The sequence below is a fragment of the Gorilla gorilla genome, chromosome 2 (genome assembly GCF_029281585.2).
Source record: "Gorilla gorilla gorilla isolate KB3781 chromosome 2, NHGRI_mGorGor1-v2.1_pri, whole genome shotgun sequence".
Taxonomy (NCBI): domain Eukaryota; kingdom Metazoa; phylum Chordata; class Mammalia; order Primates; family Hominidae; genus Gorilla; species Gorilla gorilla.
Genome location: NC_086017.1, coordinates 54,240,683 through 54,268,083, shown reverse-complemented (window position 1 = coordinate 54,268,083; position 27,401 = coordinate 54,240,683). Strand labels below are relative to the sequence as shown.

The following is a 27,401-nucleotide window of genomic DNA, read 5'->3' as shown; positions in this document are numbered from 1 at the left end:
TACTCGGGAGGCTGAGGCAGGAGAATCACTTGAACCCAGGAGGCAGAGATTGCAGTGAGCCGAGATTGTGCCACTGCACTTAAGCCTGGCAGCAGAGCAAGACTCTGCCTCAAAAAAAAAAAAAAGTATTTGCAACTGATGACAGACACCACAATTTAAATCATTGTCAGAGATACACATTCTACTTGCTACACCAACTTATGAGATCCAGAACATGCCAACTAAGAAATACTTTTTTTTAGTTCAATAATTTGGGTAAACTTAGAACTACTGGCAAGGGAATTATTCTAGTCAGTAAAGGAGGAAAGGAAAACCCAAATTGCTGCACTGGAGGTTAAGAAAAAATAGCTCATCCTCAGAAGTGCAAAGTCAAGGAGTAAATCTGTTTCTATCTCAATTTATCAGCTCATTATTTAATCCAACATAAGAGCTGCTATATAGTGAGGACTGCCTGTACCACACTGCAAATATCCTTTACTGGTTCCTCAGGATACATTCCAAGAAGAATTTTGTGGCTTTGGGGAGAGAATTCCAAGCTGCAGAGTTTGTAGTTTGCACTAATTTATATACCCATCAATAATGTGGAAAATGTATTTTTACCATTTATGGGTATTACCAGCAAAAAAAGAAAAAAATTAATGGGCAAAAAATACTACCTAATTATTTCAGTTTGCGTTCAAATACTGAGGCTAAAGATTTTTTTTTTTTTTTTTTGAGACAGGGTCTCACTCTGTCACCCATGCTGGAGTGCAGTGGTGCCTGCCATCTTGCCTCACTGCAACCTCTGCCCCCTGGGCTCAGGTGATTCTCCTACCTTAGGCTCTCGAGTAGCTGGGACTACAGGCACATGCCACCACGCCTGGTTAATTTTTTGTATTTTTAGTAGAGACGGGGTTTTGCTATGTTGCCCAGGCTGGTCTGGAACTCCTGGACTCAAGCAATTTGCCTGCCTTGGCCTCTCAAGAGTGTTGGGATTACAGGCGTGAGCCACCACGCATGGCCTAAAGATTTTTATATACTTAACTGACATTTATATGTGTTATTTCTTGAACTATTTATTGTCTTTCTCCATTTTTGGAATGGAACTACTCTGGTTTATTTTTAATTTGTAAAAACTCTTTATGTATTAGCATCATCTTTTTGTCATATATGCTATATCTTTTCTCCCATTTCTAGTTTAATTTTTTCTGTAACCTTTTACTTTTTTTTTTTTTTTAAATGACAGTCTCGGCCAGGTGCGGTGGCTCATGCCTGTAACACCAGCACTTTGGGAGGCTAAGGTGGGCGGATCACGGGGTTAAGAGATCGAGACCATCATGGCCAACATGGTGAAACCCCGTCTCTACTAAAAATACAAAAATTAGCTGGGCATTGTGGCGCTTGCCTGTAGTCCCAGCTACTCAGGAGGCTGAGGCAGAAGAATCACTTGAACCTGGGAGGCAGAGGTTGCAGTGAGCCAAGATTGCAACACTGCACTCCAGCCTGGCGACAGAGTGAGACTCCGTCTGAAAAAAAAAAAAAAAAAGACAGTCTTCGCTGTGTTGTCCAGTTGTCCAGGCTAGCCTCAAACTCCTGGGCTCAAGTGATTCTCCCACCTCAGTCTTCTGAGTAGCTGGGAGTACAGGCTTGTGTCACCATGCCCAGCTATAAGCTATTTTTGTTTAAGAAATCATTCAAAGTTAACCATTAACTGAAAGTAAAGGATTCTGTTTTTACTCAGCCAGAGCTGGCTACAGCTATTTGTCTTAGCATTAATTCACAGAAAGCTCTTAGCAAATCTTTAACTTATTTTAAAATTTATTCTAATAACATTTACTTCCTCATGAACCACCAAAAAGATACGGAGCTGAAGAAATAATTTCAGCCTTTAAGGATTTCAATGTATTAATAATGCTAAAGGCTCATAAAATTTCAGCAATGAAAATCACTAGTAAACATTTTACCTTATCACCATCTTAATTATTCAAAGCTGATTAATGATTTCTAGTGTTCTAGAAATAAAAATTTTTTAAAAATCTACTTGATTTTAATTTTATAATCAGGTAAAAATGTTACAGAAGTAAAAATGTTTTAAATCTTTGTCAGAGGGCCAATCTTTGTTATAAAGGCAAAAGGAAAAATGATTAATTACAATATTTTAAAAGAATTAATAGATAATGTGGTATACAAATCAAAACACTGGACTAGGAATAAGGAGACATTAGTTCTAGTACCAGCTCTGTCCCTAATTTGCTGTGTGAAACTTCCTAAGTTTTCCACTAAGCTTTTAAATTCAGTTTACTCTTTAACTCCATGTATATTCAATATTTAAGACAAATCCAGCTGACAGTGGTAGCAGAAGCACTAGTGGTAGCTGTAGGAACGAGCTCGACTCTTTCAACCACATACAAATAAAAACAGATTGATGATAATATTTTTATTTTAACAACTATAAAGGATATAATCTGCCTCTAAAAATTCCATCTGTCTTCCTGGAGAAATAATGAAACCTAAGTAGACCACTACATATAAGTAAGATGTTATTTAATTCCTAGCCTAATCTTGACCCTGACTAACAGGAGCATATATCTATTAAAAATATTTATGAATATTTGGTTTTACACTAGTAACAATCTATCTCAGTTGCTTATGAGACTCTCATGCCTAGGAACAGCACATTCATGTATTTAAACTTTCAAACAGAATTGTGTTTAGAGTGATCAACATGCTTATTATTCATTATTTACAGCATTCTTCAGTATACCTGTTCCTTCACAAAAGGGCTACGAATTGACTTTCTATCTTTAAATATTGAAGAATAGGGCTATTTTTTAAAAAACTCTAAGTCAGAGGTAGATGGAGAAACTGCCAAGAAAAGGAATTTGTGACTCCTGATCTCCCATATTCAATTATGAGAAAATAAAAGGTAAGAGATCATATACTATCAAATACTAGTCCCTGGAGAGACTGGGTGAGGAGTTGTCTTCAACATACTTCAGCATTCTTCAGATCAAGCTCTTCCTCCTTCCATTTGAAGTCCTGAGAGCCGTGGGAGGGTGAGGTGTAAATTAGGGATCTTCCATGTGAGTGGCCTCTACACAGTTCTCCAACTCTTTCATTTTAATAAATGAACACCCAAAAGTTAAAGGTCACACAGCTAGGTCACTAGCAGAGCTAGAAACAGATTTTAGATCTCAAAGACCTATCAAATTCTGAGTTTTATAACAGTTTGTTTCAAAAAAAAATTACAGTGTATCCTGTTTTAGCCTTAACTCACAGAAAGCACTCAGTGAATCCTTAAATTGTCTTAAGTTCATTCTAAAAATATAGTTATTTCTTCAAGGATCATTAAAAGCATGTATAATTAGAGAAATGATAGGCCTTTAGTGATCTTTACCCTAAATATTTGTCCTTAATTTTAAATACGGATAAGCAGTGACAAAAGGTAGTGAAAAGGTGGCTGTCTGCTAAGATCAATTGGATTTTAGAAGCAGCATAAGGTTGGAGTTAAAAGACCTGGGTTCAAGACTCATATTCTTTCTCTCTGGTCTTGGGAAAGGCACTGAACATCACTAAGTTACAATTGGGTAAGTACTACCAGCCTCAGAGTATTCAGAGGACTAAATAAGAGAATGCAAGCTGTAGTTTTTAGAAATACATATTGTTTGGACATGTTTAACACTTAAAATAACACTGAACTGGTAAGGGAACAAATAGGAACACTTTAGTTTTAGAAACAAAAACGTTTAAACATGCAAAAAATCACTTGTTCGAACATATGCAGGTAGGAATAGAATCTAATTCTAGGAAAACAATCAATTAAATGCTATTATTTTTCTATCACCAAAGTTTTGATCCAAAGGTATTCTGGCAATGTCAAAATTAATGAACAAATTTAACATTAAGCTTGCAAGGGACACACCAGAAATAAAAAACGTACCGGAAGTACTAAAAGGTTCCTGGCCATCGGAGGAACTCTGGTCTGTTTCTCTTACATAAAATGTAAGCTGAGTTGGTTTCAAAGACTTGAAGCCTGGTTTCTGGAGGTTTTCTAGGTAGACACTTAACCTTTTAAGAGAATTTTCATTGATTTCCTGGAAAAAAACATTAAGGGCATTTACATACAAAATAGAACAAGGAAATATCAGAAATGATATCTATCTAACCTTTTAAACACATTGAGAGTATTAAATAATTTAGCATTTAAAAATGTTGGGATTTCATAGCTCTTTGGTAAAGGATAAAATTGGATCTACATCTCACAACATGTAACAGAATGAACTCCATATGGGTAAGATGTAAAAAGATGTAACCATATAAGTAACAGAAGAAAACATGGTTGAATTCCTTTATAACCTAAATGTAGAAAATGCCAATGACTAAATATCCCAAAGTAATAAATGATTGTTTGTTTAATTTATTCTAATATGATGTTCTTAGCCATATGAGTCCTGTGGGCAAGTGTGGGATAATTATTGCCAGTGTAAGACTAAATCTTCATCATTATTTTTTGATAAATATTTCTATTTTTGCTGAAAAGCAACACAAGAAGGCTGGACGTGGTGGCTCATGTCTATAATCCCAGCACTTTTTGGGAGGCTGAGGTGGGCAGATTGCCTGAACTCAGGAGTTTGAGAACAGCCCGGGCAACATGGTGAAACCTCGACTCTACAAAAAATACAAAAATTAGTTGGGCACGGTGGTACATGCTTGTGGTCCCAGCTACTCAGGAGGCTGAGGTAGGAGGATCACTTAAGCCCAGGAGTTCGAGGCTGCAGTGAGCCCCTTGATGGTGCCACCACACTCCCCGCCTGGGTGACAGAGCAAGACTCTGTCTCCAAAAAAATTAAAAAAAAAAAAAAAAGATTATATATAGGAAGTGAATAGGAATTGGGTAAACGAAACAGGAATATAGGAATGAGACTTCTCATTAAACTTTGTATTTAGTTTTGATTTTTTTTAAACCCACAATGTTTTGCAGATTTTTAAATTAAATTAAAGAGGATTTTTAAAAAAACCCAAAAATCCTGTGCATCACTGTGAAACCCTGGACTTTGAGTTCGATGCTATGAATAGATGGGACTTTAAGCCAGTCTTCCTAAGAAAAGGGGCAAGGGTGTTCTCTAATAGTAGGAAGAAGACTGAACTGAACATGTGGTGGCAAGAAGAGTGACAAGAAGAGTGAACAGTCTTCATGGAGCTTGCACTTTAGTGAGGGGAGAAAAATAAACAACAAACCTCACAAATACGGAAATAGGGTACATGGAAAGGAAAAAAAAAACAAGTACTGCAGGGTAAAGAGGGGAGGGAATGCTAGGAAGGAAAGCAGAGATGGCAATTTAAAATAGGGTAGTTTTAAAAACAAAACAAAACAAAACAAACACAAGTAATAGTGTAGTCTCGGAGAGCCTCACTGAAAGGTGAGAAAGTAAAGGACAAGCCATATCTGGGATATCTGGGAAAAGGATGCTCTAAACAGAGGCAGCAGCTAGGGCAAGGGCTTGACACAAAGGAGGAGTCAATAAATACAAGTTTAAAGATAACATGAAAATGTAAACTTATCAGAACCATTAAACTCTAGGCACATTGTGTCAGGGGTCCCCAAGACCACTCTCAGGTTCAACGATTTACTAGAAGGATTCACAGAACTCAGACAAGCTGTTTTATTCACCATTATGGTTTGTTACAACAAAAGAATGGAGATTAAAATCAGCAAAGGGAAAAGGTGAATAGAGCAGAATCAGGAGAGACCACGTGCAAGTTTCCAGTTGTCATTTCACAGTGGAGTTTTACAGACAGTGCTTAATTAATCCCCCCAGCAATGGTGTGTGACAATACGTAAAAGTGTTGCCAACCAAGGAAGCTCATCCAAGTCTGGATGTCCAGAGTTTTACTGGGGGTCAGTCAGGTAAGCATTTAGTGCTTATGTGACTCACTTCAGCTACTCAGTCTCAGCTCCCCAAATCCCCAAGGTCAAATGAATACAGTGCAGCCCAGGGTCTTAGACACAGGAAAACAGGTATTCGCTATAAATCACATTGTTAGCATAAACTATCTGGCATGGTCAAAGGCCTCAGGCAAACAGAAACATTCCTATCCAGGGGCTCAGAGCTCATTTCCCAGTAGCCAGTCAAAGGTCAGCACTGGGGTCAGACCTTTCTTTGGAATGTGCAAGGTTTAAGCAACCCAAGCTTGCTGAGTTAACCCTTTACCACACGTAGAAGTTTTTGTTGTTTGTTTTTTAAATTTACGAGATGAGGACTCACTATGTTGCCCAGGCTTGAATTCCTGGGCTCAAGTAATCCTCCTGCCTCAGCCTCCCTAGTAGCTGGGACTACAGGTGTGCCACCATGCCCTGCTGCATACAGAAGTCTTAATTAAAAAAAATACATTGGTAGAATAATATTAAAGTATTACTAAGCTTGATTTTTCTATACACTTTGAATTTAAAAACTTTATTAATGCATCCCTGAGGTAATGAATATTTTTCTGCTGATTCAATTTACTGATTACTTTGAAAAGTTCTGACTTTGAGTAGCCAACATATGTATCACATATCATAATCAGAATATTTTCCTAGAAGCAAAAAAGCAAAATAGATTTTCCATTGCAAGTAGAAAAAAATAACAATGTTCTAATTTTCAAGATTTCAAGTTCCTTTTCATATTAAACTAGATATCAGTGTTAATGAAAATAGAAGGAACCACTGAAGTAATTCTAAAGCACGTGGCTTTGTAATACATAGCAGTCCCTTGGTATCCACAGGGGATTGGTTCCAGGACCTCCTGTGGATACCGAAATCTGCGAATGCTCAAGTCTCTCATATAAAATAGTGTAGTATTTGCAAATAACCTATGTATATCCTCCCATATACTTTAAGTCATTTCTAGATTACTTATAATACCTAATATAATGTAAGTGCTATGTAAGTAGTTGTTATCCTGTGTTGTTCAGGGAATAATGACAAGAAAGAGAAGTTTGTTCATGTGTAGTACAGATGTATTTTTTTCCCCTAATATTTTCAGTCTCAGGTTGGTTGAATCCATGGATGTAAAACCCATGGATACGAAGGACTGACTGTATTTTCTAATGTTAAAATATATTGACTGTCTTAACTACATCTACCATAAGTCATTTTTCATATCAGTTTGTATTCCTGGAGCACACATTAACTGATGTTGTAGGGGAGTGGTCCAGCAGCATGCATCATAAGGAAAAATCACTAGGGCATTGAAAACTCTTCCATGTATCATCCTTAAAAAAAAAAAAAAGAGAGAGAGATTGATCATGATAATAGAGGTCTCAAGTTTTCTTTCAAACCCTCAACTGCACTTCAAAAATTGGTACCAAAAACATGATTACTAGTACTCTAAAGAGTTTAAATGACAGCTTTATTGCCTGCACAAAACAATGACAGCTTTCATAAAAAAAGCTCTATTTTCAATTTTCAGTATCTACATTTCAAATTAGTTCAAAGCATTGATTATATCACCACAACAGAATAATCCACATTTATAGAACTCTATGTATTATATTGTATCAAAGGTAAATAAGCAGAAATGTACACTAATGGTTTAAAAATAAATAAATGTTTACCCTTTCTACGGGGTGCTGTCCAAAGAAATCTGGATGTACTGCAAAATAGAAAGGCCTCAAGGCATTGACTGCTTCAGCTCCCGATAAAGCTCTTGAAAAGGGAAACCAGTGTGGAAATATCTTCTCTAGACACAACCTTTTAAAAAGATGTGGACTGGTTATTCATTGAGGCACTCACACACACACAAATCCTCAATGTATAAAGTGACAATAAAACTAAACGTACTATGCACAGCAGAAACAAGATAGATACTTTGTAGTTTTCTGAAATCTATTAGTTTTACAAGCAGTGAGTACCACATGGTTTCTAAAACAGTGGTTATAAATTTTTCTGGTGCAAAATGAGAAATATTAAATAATATAATAATTTTCCCTCAATACTCCACTTTGAAATTCAGCTGACTTCACTGCAAATGATAACAATTTTCTTTATAAGTTCCTTATTCAGATCAAAAAATCTTAATATCCAATAGTGTAATTCTCTCTCTTTCTATATATATCTGTCTATATCTATCTCTTTCTCTCTTTTTTTCTTTCAGACAGAGTCTTGCTTTGTTGCCCAGGCTGGAGTGCAGCGGTGTGATCTCCGGGGGTCAAGTGATCCTCCCACCTTACCCTCCCAGGTAGCTGGAACTACAGGCACATGCCACCACACCCAACTAATTCTTTTGCTGATCTCAAACTGCTGGCCTCAAGTAATACTCTTGCCTTACCCTCTCAAAGCAATGGGATTACAGTCATGAGCCACCATGCCTGGCTCAATTTTTTCTTTATAGTAGCAAACATTTTGATAATTATTATACCTAAAAAGAGATACAGATGTCTTTTAGTTCATTCCCTCATTATTAGCATGCTAAAATTATACTAGTTGGATAACTTGATATTCTCATTCTTTTCTTTTGAGACGGAGTCTTGCTCTGTTGCCCAGGCTGGAGTGCAGTGGCATGATCTTGGCACACTGCATGCAATCTTCTGCCTCTCAGGTTCAAGTGACTCTCCTGCCTCAGCCTCCCGAGTAGCTGGGACTACAGGCGTGTGCCACTACCACCGACTGTTTTTTTTTTTTTTTTGTATTTTTAGTAGAGACAGGGTCTCACCATGTTGGTCAGGCTGGTCTCAAACTCCTGACCTCAGGTAATCCACCCGCCTCAGCCTCCCAAAAGTACTGGGATTGCAGGCATGAGCCACCATACCCGGCCGTGATATTCTCATTCTTAAGTTTTGTAACCCACCTGGGAGTGTTTTTTAAAAGTACGGTGTTTAAATCCAAATGAAATTATTTGCGGTTTTTTGAAAGCACTTCCACGACACCTATTTTTAAATGTTATAATTTACCTTTTCCATCCTAAGCTTTTTTTTTTGAGACAGAGTCTCACTCTGTTGCCCAGGCTGGAGTGCAGTGGCATGATCTTGGCTCAACCTCTGTACCCTGGGTTCAAGCAATTCTCCTGCCTCAGCCTTGCAAGTAGCTGGGATTACAGGTGCATGCCACCGTGCCCAGTTAATTTTTGCATTTTTAGTAGAGATGGTGTTTCGCCATGTTGGCCCGGCTGGTCTTGAACTCCTGACCTCAAAGGATCTGCCCGCCTCGGCCTCCCAAAGTGCTGGGATTACAGGCGTGAGCCACTGTGCCTGGCCCAACCTAAGCTTTTTATAATGAAGTCTCTAAACATTGCACATGCTTTTGTTCTCATACATTAGGTGTGCCAAGTCTTTAGAAAAGTTTTATGTTTTTAAAATGGTAGAGATTGTGGAATCATTTCTGGTGATTTTTAAACAATCTGGAGACCACCAACCTATTTGCAGATTATCTTTTGTTTCTCCTATATATTTGAACCTTTTATAAAGTCAATATATGGATTTGTACATCAAAGATTAGAACAGGAGTTTAAAGTAAAGGAAAGAATCAGCCAGGATTAAATATGAGCTAGTCTAAGTAAACCACAGTGGCAACTCCACTTATCCCTCTGAGCTTCCGTTCTCATTTCCCAACGTCTGACATACACTTAGATCTCCTGCCAGCTGCTCAAATTTTACATATCTAAAAAAGGAGTATGAGTCATTATTATCTTTCTAAATTCAGCCTGGTTACAGAAGGCCAGGGAGCAGTTAGCAACTCAATCCAGGATTATCTTCCTTATTTTTGTTATTGTGGTACCACCTTTCTCAATGTTGCAAAGCACAAAACCCAAATGAGTTCACTAGCCCCATTCACTATCAGTTAGTAAAGTCTTCTCACTTTACAATGTTCAATGAAATCATTCCTTCTTTCCGCCTTCTCTGCTATCAATTATCATCACTACAAAACTGGACTGTACATAATTAGTCTACTCTGCTGTCCTTTTCTCCAACCATATTGGGTATCATCAACAGATTAACTTTCTTAAAATTCCACCATCACTGTATTCCTTACTCAAACAGCTTTGGTGGTGCCCTAACTCCTGCAGAATAAATTCACTCCTTAGTCTGGTATTTGAAACCCTCTTTCATGGTTTCCCCATCTATCTTTCCAACTTGATCTCCAATCACTCCTTATACAAACCCTCAGTTCCAGCTCCCAAGAATCTTCCTCATTCTCCCCTTTCTGTCCTACATAATTTCTAAGCCCTAATGCATCCTCCCTGACCTGCATTTTTACCTATCCAAATTGAACAATTACTGCACACCTGCCATGCACCAGGAGGCATTGTATCTATTCCCCCAGAACCTTCCCTTTTGTATTCTCATTAGTCTCTCCCTCTTTTAAACTCTAAAGAAAAGAAACTGTGTGCCCTAGATGCTTGAAACATAATACCATAAAGTGAATTGTGTTAAGAGGAAACTTGATCTGTTTTTCCTTTTAAGCTTTTCACACCTAACTCTTCTGAAGGACAGTATTCTTTTCACCTTCTACTCTGAATGTACTCTTGGAGGACCTGTCTTCTCATATAAATTTTCTTTCTTTTTGTTCCAGCTTTCCACCATAATATAACTTCAGAATTGGAAAAATAATAACAAACTGAAATAAACCAAATGCATAACAGACCTCCCCCCGCCACAATACTAATTACAGATTGGACCATGATGCTTACCTCCTCATAGGTCTCAGGTGGCAAAACATTTCTGAATATATATGTACGTCAACTTCCAGGCATCCATTAATTGCTTAAAAGTTAAGCAGATATCACAAATGAACAAGTAGAATTTTAAATGTAAAACACATTACAATTTATATTATCACCCCAAAATATGAAATACTTAGTTATTAATCTTACAAAATATGTATAAGATCTAGATAAGGAAAACTACAAACTCAGATGAAGGAAACAGGAAGACTAAATAAATGGAGAGATACTTGATGTTCATGGATAGGAAGACTCAATATTGTCAAGATGTCATTCTTTCCAACTTGATCTATAGATTCACTGAAATTCCAATCAAAATCCCAGCAAGTTAGTTTGTGGATCCTGACAAATGGATTCTAAAGTTTATAAAGAGAGACAAAAGACCCAGAGAGTAGCCAACTCAATAAGGAAGGAGAACAAAGGTGGAAAAGTGATACTACTTTATTTCAAGACTTACTCTAAAGCTACAGTAGTCAAGACAGCGCGGTGTTGGTGAAAGAATGAATAGATCCATGAAACAGAATAGAGAGCCCAGAAATAGATTCATACAAATAAAGTCAACTAATCTTTGGCAAAGGAACAAAGGCAATCCAGTGGAGCAAAGACAGCTTGATCAACAAATGACACTAAAACAATCGTACATCCACATGTGAAAAAATTAACCTGGACACAGACCTTACATTTTTCACAAAAATTAACTCAAAATGGGTCACAGACCTAAATATAAAATGCTATAAAACTCCTAGAAGATAACAAAGGAGAAAATCTAGATGACCTTGGGGATAGAAATGACTATTTAGTTATAACACCAAAGGCACTATCCAGCTTAACTGGTAAGCTGGACTTCAGTAAAACTGAAAAATTCTGCTCTGTGAAAGACAATGTCAAGAGAATGAGAAGAAAAGCCACACACCTGGAGAAAGCATTTGCAAAAGACACGTCTGATAACAAACTATTATCCAAAATATACAAAGAACTCCTAAAGCTTAACAATGAGAAAACAAGCAACCCAATCAAAAATGGGCAAAAAACCTTAACAGACACCTCACCAAGAAGACATACAGATGGCAAATAAGCATGTGAAATGCAGTTCAACATCATGTGTTGTCAGACAATTGCAAATTAAAATAAGTGAGATGCCACTGCAAATCTATTAGAATGGCCAAAATCCAAAACATTGACAACACCTGCTGATAAGGATGTGTGGCAACAGCAACTCTCATTCACTGCTAGTGGGAAGGGAGAATGCAAACAGGCGCAGCCACTTTGGAAGACAGTATGGCAATTTCTTACAAAACTAAACATACTCTTACCATACTATACAGCAATAGTAGTCCTTGGTAATTTACAAAACAAACTGAAAACTATGTCCACACAACAACTAGCGCACAGGTGTTTATAGAGGCTTTATTTATAACTGCTAAAACTTGGAAGCAACCACGATGTCCTTCAGTAAGTAAATGGATAAACTGTGGTACATCCAGACAACTGAATATTATTCAGGCTAAAAAAAAGTCAGGGAGGAAACTTAACTGGATACTACTAAGTTAAAGAAGTTGGCCAGGCGCGGTGGCTCATGCCTGTAATCCCAGCACTTTGGGAGGCTGAGGCAGGCGGATCACCTGAGGTCAGGAGTTAGAGACCAGCCTGACCAACACGGTGAAACCCTGTCTCTACTAAAAAATACAAAAATTAGCCAGGTGTGGTGGTGGGCGCCTGTAATCCCAGCTACGTGCGAGGCTGAGGCAGGAGAATTGCTTGAACCCAGGAATCAGAGGGTTGCAGTGAGCCGAGATCGCGTCTTTGCACTCCAGTATGGGCAACACGAGCAAAAACTCTGTCTCAAAAAAAAAAAAAAAAAAAAAAAAAAGAAGTCAATCTGAAAAGGCTGTATACTGTATGATTCCAAGCATATGATTCCAAGCATATGAATTCCAAGCAGTCTGGGAAAGGCAAAAAGTCTGAAGACAGTATAAAAAGATCTGTGGTTAATCGATAGGGAGGGATGAACAGGCAGAGCTCAGAGGATTTTTAGGGCAGTGAAACTATTCTGTATGAACGATACTACAACAGTGGAAGCAACATTTGTCAACGTTTGTCAAAATCCTTAGAATGGACAACACCAAGTGAACCCTAAGGTAAAGCATGGACTTTGGGTGATAAGGATGTGTCAATGTAGATTGACTGTAATAAATATATCATTTTGGTGTGGATGCTGATAGTGAGGGAGATTATGCGTGAGTAGGGATGTGAGTATATGAAACTCTCTTTACTTTCTGCTAAATTTTGCTGTGAACCTAAAATTGCTCTGAAAATTAAAGTCTATTTTTAAAACAAGCTATGGAGATAAAAGTGGGGGAAAGGATTTGAATCACATGAACTTTTCCAATAATGTAGCTCTTTAGCAAGATATTCGAATATACTACAGTCTCCATATCAACTGACCAAATGATTTTTAAAATCCTATGAGCAGCACCTTATTAAAGTCTTGCAACGCCCTATTATTCGCATAATAACCATCAGAGAAAAAATTCTTTTCTCCCCTATGTAATTGAGCTCTGAGCTTTTTCTGTTTTCCATTATTCCATTCTTGTGGAGAGCTGCTGAGTAGCAGGTTCTCTCAAAACAATCACCACATGGCTAAAGTCCTATTCTGTCACATCTTAAGTACCAAAATGTTTTATATATATTATATATATATATACACACACACATATATATGACTTTATATATAATACATATATAACTAACATATAATATATACATAACATATATATTAGTGAAGTGGTCAATATATGTGAAGAAATCTAATGAAGCATAACTGTTATTAATAGAATGATAGAAAATTTTAAATGAAAAATCAGGAATTATCTTTTTTAAAAGTACATTCTTAAACAAAAATGGATACTTCAATTTATTTCCAGGTTGACTGATGTGGCAAGAGTTTCTAGGAGACAGAATGCATTTATAGGTATCCATTTAAATATTAACAAGGTGGGTTGGGCGCGGTGGCTCATGCCTGTAATCCCAGCACTTTGGGAGGCTGAGGTGGGAGGATCACCTGAGGTCAGGAGTTCGAGACCAGCCTGGCCAACATGGCAAAACCCCATCTCTACAAAAAATACAAAAATTAGCCAGGTGTGGTAGCAGGACCCTGTAATCCCAGCTACTTGGGAGGCTGAGGCAGCAGAATCACTTGAACCCGGGAGGCAGAGGTTGGAGTGAGCCGAGATCATGCCACTGCACTCCAGCCTGGGCAACAGAGTGAGACTCTGTCTCAAAAATAAATAAATAAATAAAACAAAATAAAATAAAATAAATTTTAAAAGGTGATTTTTTTAAACCATGCACATTGATATTTTGAGACAAATACAAAGATACAGAAAATACTTCTACCACTTCAAAGATTTCTGAGATCAAATGGAGATACAATGAGGAAAAAAAAAACATTTGGGGCTAGATGCAGAGGCTCATGCCTCATGCATGTCCTCCTGCTCTTTACTCCGTAAGAAAGATCCACCTATGACCTTGGGTCCCCAGCACTTTGGGAGGCCGAGGCAGGTGGATCAACTGAGGTCAGGAGTTCGAGACCAGCCTGGCCAACATGGAGAAACCCTGTCTCTGCCCAAAGCACAAAAATTAGCCGGCCATGGTGGTGTGTGTCTGTAGTCCTAGCTACAGGCAGAATCACTTGAACCTGGGAGGCAGATGTTGCAGTGAGCCGAGATCGCACCATTGCACTGCCTGGGCGAGAGAGTGAGACTCCATCTCAAAAACAACAACAACAATAAAAAATACAAAAAAAATTTGGACTATTTGAAGGTTCAATGTTACCTGTGAGGGACTAAATTATCACCTCAACTTCATCATAAGATGAACAAAATAACCTAGATTTAGTTAAGACAGCACAAGTACCAGACCCCAAGCTTGCAAAGAAAAAAAGACTAGAAAAATATGCAATCTGTAACAACAGCTATCTCTAGGTGGTGGGATATCAAATGTTTTCATTTTGCTTCTTATTTTCTATATTATTTACAACAAACGTGAAATATGTTCTTAAAAAATCATCTGCATATAATGGTCCCCACTTGTAATCCCAGGAATTTGGGAGGCTGCAGCAGGAGTATTGCTTCAGGCCAGGAGTTCAAGACCAGCCTCTGGGCAACATGGTGAGACTCTGTCTCTAAAAAACAAAAAAGTAGCTGGGTAGTGTTGTTTGTCTGTTGCCTCAGCTACTCAGAAAGCTAAGGTAAGGATGGCTTGACTCTGGGAAGTGCAGACTACAGTGAGCTGCAATCGTGCTCCTGTACTCCAGCCTGGGAGACAGAGCAAGACCCCTGTCTCAAAAAAAAAAAAAAAAAAAAAAAAAAGAAAGAAAATGAAAAAGAAGGAAGTGGGGCCTTTGGGAGGTAATTGTCAGGCCTCTGAGCCCAAGGCTGCACATACACATCCAGATGGCCTGAAGTAACTGAAGAATCACAAAAGAAGTGAAAATGAGTGGTTCTTGCCTTAACTGATGACATTACCTCGTGAAACTTCTTCTCCTGGCTCAGAAGCTCCTCCACTGAGCACCTTGTGACCCTCGCCCCTGCCCTCAAGAGAACAACCCTGTTTGACTGTAATTTTTCACTACCTACCCAAATCCTATAAAACTGCCCCACCCCTAACTCCCTTTGCTGACTCTCTTTTCAGACTCAGCCTGCCTGCACCCAGGTGATTAAAAAGCTTTATTGCCCACACAAAGCCTGTTTGGTGGTCTCTTCACACAGACGCACATGACATTTGGTGCTGTGACTCGGATTGGGGGATCTCCCTTGGGAGATCAATCCCCTGTCCCCCTGCTCTTTGCTCCGTAAGAAAGATCCACCTACGACCTCGGGTCCTCAGACCAACCAGCCCAAGGAACATCTCACCAATTTTAAATCGGGTAAGCGGCCTCTTTTTACCCTCTTCTCCAACCTCTCTCACTATCCCTCAACTTCTTTCTCCTTTCAATTTTGGTGCCACCCTTCAATCTCTCCCTTCCCTTAATTTCAGTTCCTTTCCCTTTCTGGTAGAGACAGAGGAGACGTGTTTTATCCGTGAACCCAAAACTCCGGCACCAGTCACAGACTCGGGAAGACAGTCTTCCCTTGGTGTTTAATCACTATGGGGACGCCTGCCTGATTATTCACCCACATTTCAGAGGTGTGTTATCACCACGGGGACACCTGCCTTGATCCTTCACCTTGGTGGCAAGCATCACCTCCCCTGGGGGGTAAGTATCCCCCTCTCTCCATGTCTCTACCCTCTCTTTTCTCTAGGCTTGCCTCCTTCACTATGGGCAACCTTCTATCCTCCATTCCTCCTTCTTCTCCCTTAGCCTGTGTTCTCAAGAACTTAAAACCTCTTCAACTCACACTTAACCTAAAACCTAAACGCCTTATTTTCTTCTGCAATACCACTTGACAATAGTTCCAAGTAGCCAGAAAACGGCACTTTCAATTTATCCATCCTACAAGATCTAGATAATTCTTGTAGTAAAATGGGCAAATGGTCTGAGATGCCTGATGTCCAGGCATTCTTTTACACGTCGGTCCCTTCCTAATCTCTGCTTCCAATGTGACTCATCCCAAATCTTTCTTCTTTCTCTCTTGTCTGTTCCTTCAGTCTCCAACCCAAACTCTGAATTCTTTAAATCCTCCTTTTCTGTGGACCCATCTGACCTCTCCCCTCCTCCCCAGGCTGCTCCTTGCCAGGCCAAGCCAGGTCCCAATTCTTCCTTAGCCTCCGCTCCCCAACCCTATAATCCTTCTATCACCTCCCCTCCTCACCCCTGGTCCAGCTTACAGTTTCGTTCCGCGACTAGCCTTCCCCTACCTACCCAACAATTTCCTCTTAAAGAGGTGGCTGGAGCTAAAGGCATAGTCAAGGTTAATGCTCCTTTTTTCTCTATCAGACCTTTCCCAAATCAGTTAGCACTTAGGCTTTTTCATCAAATATAAAAACCCAGCCCAGTTCATGGCTCGTTTAGCAGCAACCTTTAGACGCTTTACTGCCCTAGACCCAGAGGGGCCAGAAGGCCATCTTATTCCCAATATGCATTTTATTACCCAATCTGCTCCCGACATTAGAAAAAGCTCCAAAAATTAAATTCCGGCCCTCAAACCCCACAACAGGACTTAATTAACCTTGCCTTCAAGGTGTACAATAATAGAGAAGAGTTGCAATTACTTGCCTCTGCTGTGAGAGAAACCCCAGCCACATCTCCAGCACACAAGAACTTCAAAACACCTAAGCCACAGTGGCCAGGCATTCCTTCAGGACCTCCTCCCCCAGCATCTTGCTTCAAGTGCTGGAAATCTGGCCACTGGGCCAAGGAATGCCTGCAGCCCAGGATTCCTCCTAGGCCGTGTCCCATCTGTGTGGGACCCCACTGGAAATCAGACTGTCCAACTTGCCCAGGAGCCGCTCCCAGAGCCCCTGGAACTCTGGCCCAAGGCTCTCTGACTGACTCCTTCCCAGATCTTCTCAGCTTAGTGGCTGAAGACTGATGCTGCCTGATTGCCTCGGAAGCCTCCTGGACCATCACAGACACTTTGGGTAACTCTTACAGTGGAGGGTAAGTCCGTCCCCTTCTTAATACAGAGGCTACCCACTCCACATTACCTTCTTTTCAAGGGCCTGTTTCCCTTGCCTCCATAACTGTTGTGGGTATTGATGGCCAGGCTTCTAAACCTCTTAAAACTCCCCAACTCTGGTGCCAACTTGGACAATATTCTTTTATGCACTACTTTTTAGTTATCCCCACCTGCCCAGTTCCCTTATTAGGTTGAGGCATTTTAACTAAATTATCTGCTTTCCTGACTATTCCTAGGCTACAGCCACACCTCATTGCCGCCCTTTTCCCCAGTTCAAAGCCTCCTTCACATCCTCCCCTTGTGTCTCCCCACCTTAATCCACAAGCATAGGACACCTCTACTCCCTTCTTGGCGACCAATCATGCACCCCCTTACCATCCCATTAAAAACTAATCACTCTTACCCTGCTTAAGGCCAATATCCCATCCCACAGCATACTTTAAAAGGATTAAAGCCTGTTATCACTTGCCTGTTACAGCATGGCCTTTTAAAGCCTATAAACTCTCCTTACAATTCCATTTTACCTGTCCAAAAACTGGACAAGTCTTACAGGTTAGTTCAGGATCTGTGCCTTATCAGCCAAATTGTTTTGCCTATCCACCCTGTGGTGCCAAACCCATATACTCTCCTATCCTCAATACGTCCCTCCACCACCCATTATTCTGTTCTGGATCTCAAAACATGCTTTTCCACTATTCCCCTGCACTCCTCCTCCCAGCCACTCTTTGCTTTTACCTGGACTGACTCTGACATCCATCAGTCTCAGCAACTTACCTGGGCTGTACTGCCGCAAGCCTTCAGGGACAGCCCCCATTACTTCGGTCAAGCCCTTTCTCATAATTTACTCTCTTTCTGTCCATCTACTTCGCACCTTATTAAGTATTTTGATGACCTTCTACTATATAGCCCCTCCTATAAATCTTCCCAAGAGGACATCCTCCTGCTCCTCCAACATCTGTTATCAAAAGGATATCTCGTGTCGTCCTCCAAAGCCCAAATTTCTTCCTCATCCGTTACCTATCTCGGCATAATTCCTCATAAAAACACACGTGCTCTCCCTGCTGATCGTGTCTGGCTAATCTCCAAAACCCCAACCCCTTCTACAAAACAACAACTCCTTTCCTTCCTAGGCATGGTTAGGTACTTCTGCCTTTGGATACCTAGTTTTACCATCCTGACTAAACCATTATATAAACTCACAAAAGGAAACCTAGCTGACACCATAAATCCTAAATCCTTTCCCTGCTCCCCTTTCCATTCCTTAAAAAACAGCCCTAAAAGCTGCTCCCATACTAGCTCTCCCTAACTCATCCCAACCCTTTTCATTACACACAGCCGAAGTACAGGGCTGTGTGGTCAGAATTCTTACACAAGAGCCAGGACTGCGCCCTGTAGCCTTTCTGACCAAACAACTTGACCTTACTGTTTTAGCCTAGCCCTCATGTCTGCACGCGGCAGCTGCTGCTGCTCTAATACTTTTAGAGGCCCTCAAAATCACAAACTATGCTCAACTCACTCCCTACAATTCTCATAACTTCCATGTAGATTACAAGCTGCTAGCGTGCCTCTTAGAATCTCTCATTTCCTTTCCACCGTGGACATCTACCCTCAAGGAAATCATTTCTCAGTGTTCCATCTGCTATTCTACTACTCCTCAGGGATTGTTCAGGCCCCCTCCCTTCCCTACACATCAAGCTCGGGGATTTGCCCCTAACCAGGACTGGCAAACTGACTTACTCACATGCCCCGAGTCAGGAAACTAAAATACCTCTTGGTCTGGGTAGACACTTTCACTGGATGGGTAGACACCTTTCCCACAGGGTCTGAGAAGTCCACCGCGGTCATTTCTTCCCTTCTGTCAGACACAATTCCTTGGTTTGGCCTTCCCACCTCTATACAGTCCGATAACGGACCGGCCTTTACTAGTCGAATCACCCAAGCAGTTTCTCAGGCTCTTGGTATTCAGTAGAACCTTCATACCCCTTAACGTCCTCAATCTTCGGAAAAGGTAAAACGGACTAATGATCTTTTAAAAACACACCTCGCCAAGCTCAGCCTCCAACTTAAAAAGGACTGGACAATACTTTTACCACTTGCCCTTCTCAGAATTCGGGCCTGTCCTCGGGACGCTACAGGGTACAGCCCATTTGAGCTCCTATGGATGCTCCTTTTTATTAGGCCCCAGTCTCATTCCAGACACCAGCCTAACTTGGACTGTACCCCAAAAACTTGTCATCCCTACTATCTTCTGTCTAGTCATACTCCTATTCACCATTCTCAACTACTCATAAATGCCCTGCCCTTGTTTCCACTTTTCCTTCAAACCATCATAACTGATACCTTCTGGTTTTACCTCAAACCACCACCCTTAAGTCTCTCTTAAAGTGGATAGATGATCTTGCTGGCAGGGTACACCCCAATACTTTCACCTTGATGAAGTTCTATTCTTTACTTTTATGCTCACTCTTATTCTTGTTCCCTTTCTTATGCCACCCTCTACCTCTCCCCAGCTATCTCCACCACACTATCAATCTCACTCACTCTCTCCTAGCCCTTTCTAATCCTTCTTTAACAAACAATTGCTGGCTTTGTATTTCTCTTTCCTCCAAAATCGCGGAGGACTCGTTAGTCACTGCTAAAAAAAGGGGACTCTGTATATTAAACGAAGAGTGTTGTTTTTACCTAAATCAATCTGGCCTGGTATATGACAACATAAAAAAACTCAAGGATAGAGCCCAAAAACTTGCCAACCAAGCAAGTAATTATGCTGAACCCCCTTGGGCACTCTCTAGTTGGATGTCCTGGGTCCTCCCAATTCTTAAGTCCTTTAATACCTGTTTTTCTCCTTCTCTTATTTGGACCTTGTGTCTTCTGTTTAGTTTCTCAATTCATACAAAACCGTATCCAGGCCATCACCAATCATTCTATACAACAAATGCTCCTTCTAACAACCCCACAATATCACCTCTTACCACAGAATCTTCCTTCAGCTTAATCTCTCCCACTCTAGGTTCCCAAGCTGCCCCAATCCTGCTCGAAGCAGCCCTGAGAAACATCACCCATTATCTTTCCATACCACCCCCAAAAATTTTCACAGCCCCAACACTTTAACACTATTTTATTTTTCTTATTAATGTAAGAAGACAGGAATGTCAGGCCTCTGAGCCCAAGCCTGAACGTATACATCCAGATGGCCTGAAGTAACTGAAGAATCACAAAAGAAGTGAAAATGGCCGGTTCCTGCTTTAACTGATGACAATACCTTGTGAAATTCCTTCTCCTGGCTCAGAAGCTCCCCGACTGAGCACTTTGTGACCCCCGCCCCTGCCCGCAAGAGAACAACCCCCTTTGACTGTAATTTTCCCCACTACCTACCCAAATCCTATAAAACTACCCCACCCCTAACTCCCTCTGCTGACTCTCTTTTTGGACTCAGCCCGCCTGCACCCAGGTGAATAAAAAGCTTTATTGCTCTCTCCAAGCCTGTTTGGTGGTCTCTTCACACGGACGCGTGTGACAGTAATAAGGTCATTAGTGCCCTTATAAAAAGTCCTGTCCTCTGATCAAAACTATCAGAAAAAAGGAAAATTAGAAAAAAGGAAAATTACAAAAAAGGAAAAAGAAAAAAGCCCCAGAGGGCTATCTTGCCCCCTACCATGTGAAGTTATAGCAAGACAACAAATCTGCAGACATCTTGATGTTGAATTTCCCAGACTCCAGAACCGCAAGAAATATATTTCTGTTGTTTTTAAGCTATCTGGTTTATGATAGTTTGACACAGCAGCTGAAGACTAAGATAGTATCCTTGATGACTTTTAATCATGGAGGATAAAGTATGTTGTGTGTAAGATGGAATTATGTAGCACATTTTAGAAGCATTTCAGAAGCATTTCTGAGGCTTGGTATGGTGGCTCATCCCTGTAATCATAGCACTTTGGGAGGTGAAAATGGGCAGGAGTTCAAGACCAGCCTGGCCAACATGGCAAAACCCCATCTCTGCTAAAAATACAAAAATTAGCTGAGTGTGGTGACACACGCCTGTAATTCCAGCTACTTGGGAGGCTGAGGCCTTGAGCCTGGGAGGTGGAGTTTGCAGTGAGCTGAGATTGCACCACTGCACTCCAACCGGGGTGATGGAGTGAGACTCTCTCAAAAAAAAAAAAAAAAAAAAAAAAAAAAAAGCATTTCCATCAAAAATATTCAAAGCAAAATAAAATTTGTGTAAAGTTCAGGGTCTTTAGTTATCCAGAAAAATACATTCATCCACTAATCCCTTTGTAATCATAGAGTATAACTAAACTACTACTGAGAAATGACTAATAAAGGACATTAGCGCTTAGAAATGTGACAATAGATTTTCTCAACAAAAATAAAATGTTACCAAATACAAATCTAAACATTAAATCATTGTTTCCAGATTTAGAAAGAGAGCACTAAAAAAAATGACAGGTCGAGAATTAGGTGTTTTCTATCTGCTTATTTTGTGAGCAAGCTATTTCCTAAAAAGGTTTACATTTCAGTAGAGTAATAGAATTACAATCTAGGCCTCTGCTGTCTAAAACAGTAGGCAGCCACTAGCCACATGTAGCTACTGTGCACTTGAAATGTGGTTAGTCTAAATAGAGATGTGTTAAGCTTAACATACCCACTGGATTTAAAAGATTCAGTACAAAGAATGGAAAGTATCTCAGTAATAATTTTTCATATTGGTTATGTGTTGAAATTATAATTTATTAAAATTAATTTCCCTTTTACTTTTTAAAAAGTAAAACATCGTTTTTAGAAAATTTTAAATTATATCCAAGGCTTACATTCTATTTTTATTGGATTGTGCTGATCTAAACACTTCCAGTGAATGTGACTGTCAAAGTAGGTAGTTTGCATAATGGTTAGGAAATGGAGGCTAGGGGGCTTGAGATCTGTATTCAAATCTTGACATCTTCAGTGACTGTGTGAGCAAGGGCAAGTTACGTTACCTTCTGGAGTCTGTTTCCTCATCTCTTAAATAACACAGATGGTTAAGAAAAGTCTGTTGTAACACCAAAACATTTCTTTTTTTTTTTTTGAGACAGTCTCCCTCTGTCACCTGCGCTATAGTGCAGTGGCATGATCTCGGCTCACTGCGACCTCTGCCTCCCAGGTTCAAGCGATTCTCGTGCCTCAGCTTCCCGAGTAGCTCGGATTACAGTCACCTGCCACCACGCCCAGCGTATTTTTGTATTTTTAGTAGAGATGGGGTTTCTCCATGTTGGCCAGGCTGGTCTCGAACTCCTGACCTCAGCTGATCCTCCTTCCTCAGCCTCCCAAAGTGCTGAGATTACAAGCCTGAGCCACTGTGTCCAGCCTTAAAATGTTTATTTAATGTGAATCAGCTTATATGCAATTGGTCAATAGGGGAAAGACATTATATATGCATTTTACCCCCAACATATTACTGATTTGAAGTGATCAGAGGTAGGCTTTCTACAATTAAAAAAAAAAAGGCTTTAGTGATATGTAAAGACCTTAAGGAAAAAAAATCTCCTGGTATTTCTTTCTTTTGGTTTAAGAAGCAGATGTTTAGTGGGTTCAAGTCTGGCTACATTTTCCACTTCATCAAACCATCTGGCAATGTGCTAGGATAAACGAAAAAGCTAGAGATTTCCAAGTCTTTAAAAAAAAAATTTGATTGATAAATAAAGCTACTCCTAGATTAGAATGTTAATCTTGATGAAACTGGCCTAAACTAGATTTAATTGTACTACCATGTTTATTAGGGTTAGGGTTTTTGTTAGGGCTCTTATAAAATTTTGTTCAGTTTTGAGTGGTGTGTGCTTTTTCTCCACAAACTGTTACTTTTGCTTATTGTTTGGCAGCATGTCAGGATTTCCAGGAATGCAAGTATGGCATTACAGCAGAAACATGTGGATATATATAAACATTCTGTCCCCACTCCAAACTGCCTTTTAATTCTGAATCTTAAGTTTTCATTAACCGAGAGAATACTTTGAGCTAACACAATGCTAATCTGCTAGACAGGAGTACAATTTAGTCAATGAAATTAGTGAATATTTTATTGAATTTTGTCTTTATTTTATAAAAAAGAAAAATTACAATTCTAAGACTAGTAATAAAGAATAAGAAATGAAATACAAATGAGAAAACGTTATCTATATTGATATTTGGTCTGTATCTGATGCTCACTGAAGTTATCTGGACAGCACATTTAAGATAAAATGGTGGAAAGACACAGACAAAATGCTAGAAATATTCAATAAGACTTTTCTAAAAGGTGAAATCTAATTTAGAACCTAATAATGATGTTTAAGCACTCTGGATGTGGAATCCCACATCTGACTTCGTGTACGTGTTTTCAGGGGTACATCACTTATGAAAGTAGGGGCTATCTTTTTCATAGAACTTTTGTGAAGCTTAAGTAAAATAATATGCATAAGGGATTTAGCCACATTTAGTAAATAAAAAATTCATTACAGTTGCAACTATTATGTCAGAGTGTATTAAAAAATGGCATAATTTTTTTTCCATCTAATGTCAGATAACATATTGCTCAAACATGCAGTTCAATACAACATTTTATTCAAAAACAAATTTTGAAAAACTTTGTTGAAAAACTCAGAATTATCACAATAAGGAGTCAATGTCTGAAGGTCTTAAACACAAGGTAGTAGGCAATTTTGCCAAGGCTACATACAATTCAAAAAGTACAAATGAATAATTTCACAAATTTTTCTCTAGAAAAATACTTTTAATTCATCAGAATTAAAAAATAGCTAGTTGTTTACTTTTACCATTTGAAGACAAAGGTGGCAAGTGCTAACCAATAAAAACACAAGTTTTGATGGAAGTAGCATTTCTCTCTTCAAAATAAAAACCTAAAGTGAATATAATAAAGTTATATTGTCCTGTGGGAATTGTCTTTTTATGAATTAATACTGACTTTTTAAAGACAGTGTTCTGGGTCATGGAGAAACAATGAGAGAGCAATAGGGGAGAAATGAGAGGGAATGTGACTTTTCCTTTTTCCAACAATTCTCCTCTCTCCCACAACGGCAGCCAATTCATATTTCTAGAGGAAAATGCCTATATATATAAAAATATATTCAGTTAATAATTCTGCTATCCATTCAACAAAATTATTGCTCTAAGATGATCACTTCCTATACAAATCATTGGAAAAAATTAAAAATATATTTTCTCGTTCTGTTTAAGAATAAGAATGAAAAACCGAGTACTATGAGTCTTTTGAGTATTTCCTATAAGCTCTTCAAGAATGGGCTCCGACGACTAAGTGACAGATGAGGATCCAGTTTTGGAAAAGAAGAAAGGGACAGGGTAGGAAGGAGAGAAAGAAATAACTCCTAGGGCAATGGTTTTCAAAGCAGCAACAGCATCCGTGAGAAATGCAAATTATCAGGTCCCATCCGAGTCCTGCAGAATCAGAATCTGGGTGGGATGGAGGAATCTGTTTTAACACACTGTCAGGGATTCTGATGCACACTCAGGTTTGAGAACCACCGTATTAGGGAATCCTGATTCTATCACCAAAGAGGATTCTGGGGCATCTGTTAATGTTTAAGCTTTAATTCTTTAAAAATAATTATTTAATACAAACTTGGATCTTTAGCTACCCAATTTATGCTAAAAATCAAAGGAGGATTTCAAGTTTTTGCTTGAATTAGTTCTTTGTTTCCTGTATGGTTTATGTACTTTTCAGATTAAAAAAACCAAAATTCTAAGTAGAGACAATGTCCAGCAGGTTGGCAGGCATGGCTGCCTGCCTCTTCACAACACCCAGATCTTGGGTTAGTCTTCAACCTTGTAAGAACAGAACCCAATTTTATCACTTCAAGACAGAAATACGTGGGCCTTGGGGAAGCTAAATTAGAAGGCCTGATAACTAGAATGTCAATCTGTAAATTTACTTTGAGATTATAACTGCTAAGACAACTAGAAGATTCAGGTCTAATGTTCTTCCTCTTTCAGGACTAGCTACACAGAAAATCAAATTACTATCAGCTGACTGAAGACACATTGCTTCAGAGTAGAGTTGGGTGCTCTCATTCAGACACTAGCTCCAAAAGTCTGGGACATCCACATCAACCGCAGGCTTCTCGTCTTCAGATAAATTCTTACATAGGTGGTTCCTGTCCATACTGCACTTAGCCCACTATACTTCCACTTGGAAAATGCTATAAAATAACTGAAGAGGTTGCACTGTCTTATCACACTTGGGAGGCATACTGAGTTTTTAACTCACCCATTCATCACCACTTATGGGCCAGGTCCTGCGTAAAGCATTGGGACTAGAAAAATATTAAGACAATTCTAACACTCAAAAGACTTTTAGAGGGAGGGGGGAGTGTAAAAGCAGACACAAGCAGATAACTATAAAACAACGTAGTAAATGCAATAATACAAACATGCACAGAATATGAGAAACTCCCAGACGCTACACTTGGAATGGGGCGGGGAGAGCTCAGGAAGGTCTTCTCTAAGGAAATGCTGCCTTTCCTGGAAGGGGGCAGAGGACTGGAAAGGATAAAATTTATTTACAAACCATTGTAAATGACTACTTTAATCTACTTAATAGCGATATTAGTTTCTGTTTCATAAAGTGAAAATTTCTAATTTTACCTAAAATCTGTTCTAAGTGAGGCATTAAATCTGTGCAGTTTCAAACCAAATTTGGTGGAAAGATACGTAAATCAGTGAAAAATCCAAATTATGGAAGAGTACACGAAAAACGGTTTTGTTTTGCTTACTTTCAACTAACACCGAGTGTGTGCCAAATAGAGCTCTCAGGATTGAGCTTTGACCATTTGGCACAACTTTTATTTGAAAGTAATTTATTTTAACAAAATTAATATCATGCCACTCTCATTTGAACTGTGACTTCCCTTAGTGACTATCTTGTACGGTTTCTGAAAGCAGTTTGTTATATCAAGGAGGGACAAAAGCGGTAATTTTCATGGCTTTTCAGTTGAATATGAACTTCTTAGAGTAGGGGACAAAGGCAAAGAAAAAGAGCAAAAGCAGGAAATGCTATTAGATAAATTAGCCTAGATTCTGTAGCTTCCTTTTCTAAATCTCTTGCTATATGAGATTTAGTACGTAACAATTTCCCGTAAATCAAAGACCTCGGAAAAACATAAGTCGGAAACAATAAAACCTAAATCGTCTTTGCGTTCTCATTTCACAGCGAGTTAAAATGTAGATGCGATGCGGATACTGCGTCCCCTGACACTGCCTCAATTCAAAAGTTAGCACTTTGCGCTAAGGTGGCTCTGAGCACTCCCCTCCGACCCCGCTTCCCCCCTACAGGAGCATGAATGCACCACCGGAGCCCCTCCCCTCTTGCTCCTTACAGTTCTGGCAAGGGTCCGACGCGAGGGCTTTGTCCGACTAGTTCCACCTCCCACCCAGTACACCAAGAGGGAGGACAGTCGCTCCGCCCGCAGGGCTGTTCGGGCGCGCATGCGCACTGGGGCATCAGCCGGCCAACCAGCGAGCGACGCACGGCCAGGCGCTCCCACCTGCCCTCGCCCCAGTGGGCGACAGGCTTTGACGGGCTCCTAGCCGCAGTGCCCTCTGAGCCCCCAACCCTGAATTCTCAGCTGGGCCCTCCCGGCTCCACCTGCCCCCAACACCCTCCCCGCTCCGGCGGCGGCAGGGCGCTCGAGGCAAGCCCGGGCAGGGGTACGAGCTGCAGGTGACGCCCTGGTTGGCTGGAGCGTGCCAGGCCTTCCCCCTACGGCGCCTGCGCACAGCCAGGGCGTGGATTCAACCTTCCGCGGTGCCCTGCCTCTAGCTGACGTCAGCACCCTGGTGACTGCTGCACCTTCCCCGCGCGCTTTGAGCCCCCGCCCCTCCGCCTTCTTACCGGCCGCCCTGAGGGGTCTCGGCGCGCTCGGCTGAAAGCTTTAGGAGGCGCGAGCGAGCACTCCGACTAGGCCGGAGGGACTCGGAAAATGATGGTCCGGCAGGTGGTGGGTCCTGACCCAAGGGCCTGCAAGGAACGGAGAAGGGCAACCGAGCACGCGCTGGATCTTGGGGAGAAGGGGAAAGGGGCGCTGGAGGACGCGCGCATGCGCCGTGCGGTCCT

At 40.2% G+C, this 27,401-nt stretch overlaps 1 protein-coding gene across 5 annotated transcripts in view; it reads right to left on the bottom strand.

The window, feature by feature from the left end:
- Positions 1 to 27,401, bottom strand: part of TCAIM (T cell activation inhibitor, mitochondrial) — a 71,443-nt gene extending 44,042 nt beyond the window's left edge. The window contains exons 1-4 of one of the 5 annotated variants that reach the window (XM_004033952.5): positions 27,180 to 27,401; positions 10,647 to 10,719; positions 7,576 to 7,711; positions 3,920 to 4,073 (exon numbers count right to left, since the gene is read on the bottom strand). In XM_004033952.5, coding sequence (XP_004034000.4) covers positions 3,920 to 4,073; positions 7,576 to 7,711; positions 10,647 to 10,675 — 319 coding nt within the window. In that variant the 5' untranslated portion in view covers positions 10,676 to 10,719; positions 27,180 to 27,401. Of the gene's footprint in view, positions 1 to 3,919; positions 4,074 to 6,245; positions 7,234 to 7,575; positions 7,712 to 10,646; positions 10,720 to 26,664; positions 27,082 to 27,179 lie in introns of those variants that run through there. The other 4 variants (XM_004033953.5, XM_004033955.5, XM_004033954.5 and 1 more) reach the window with 4 other exon arrangements.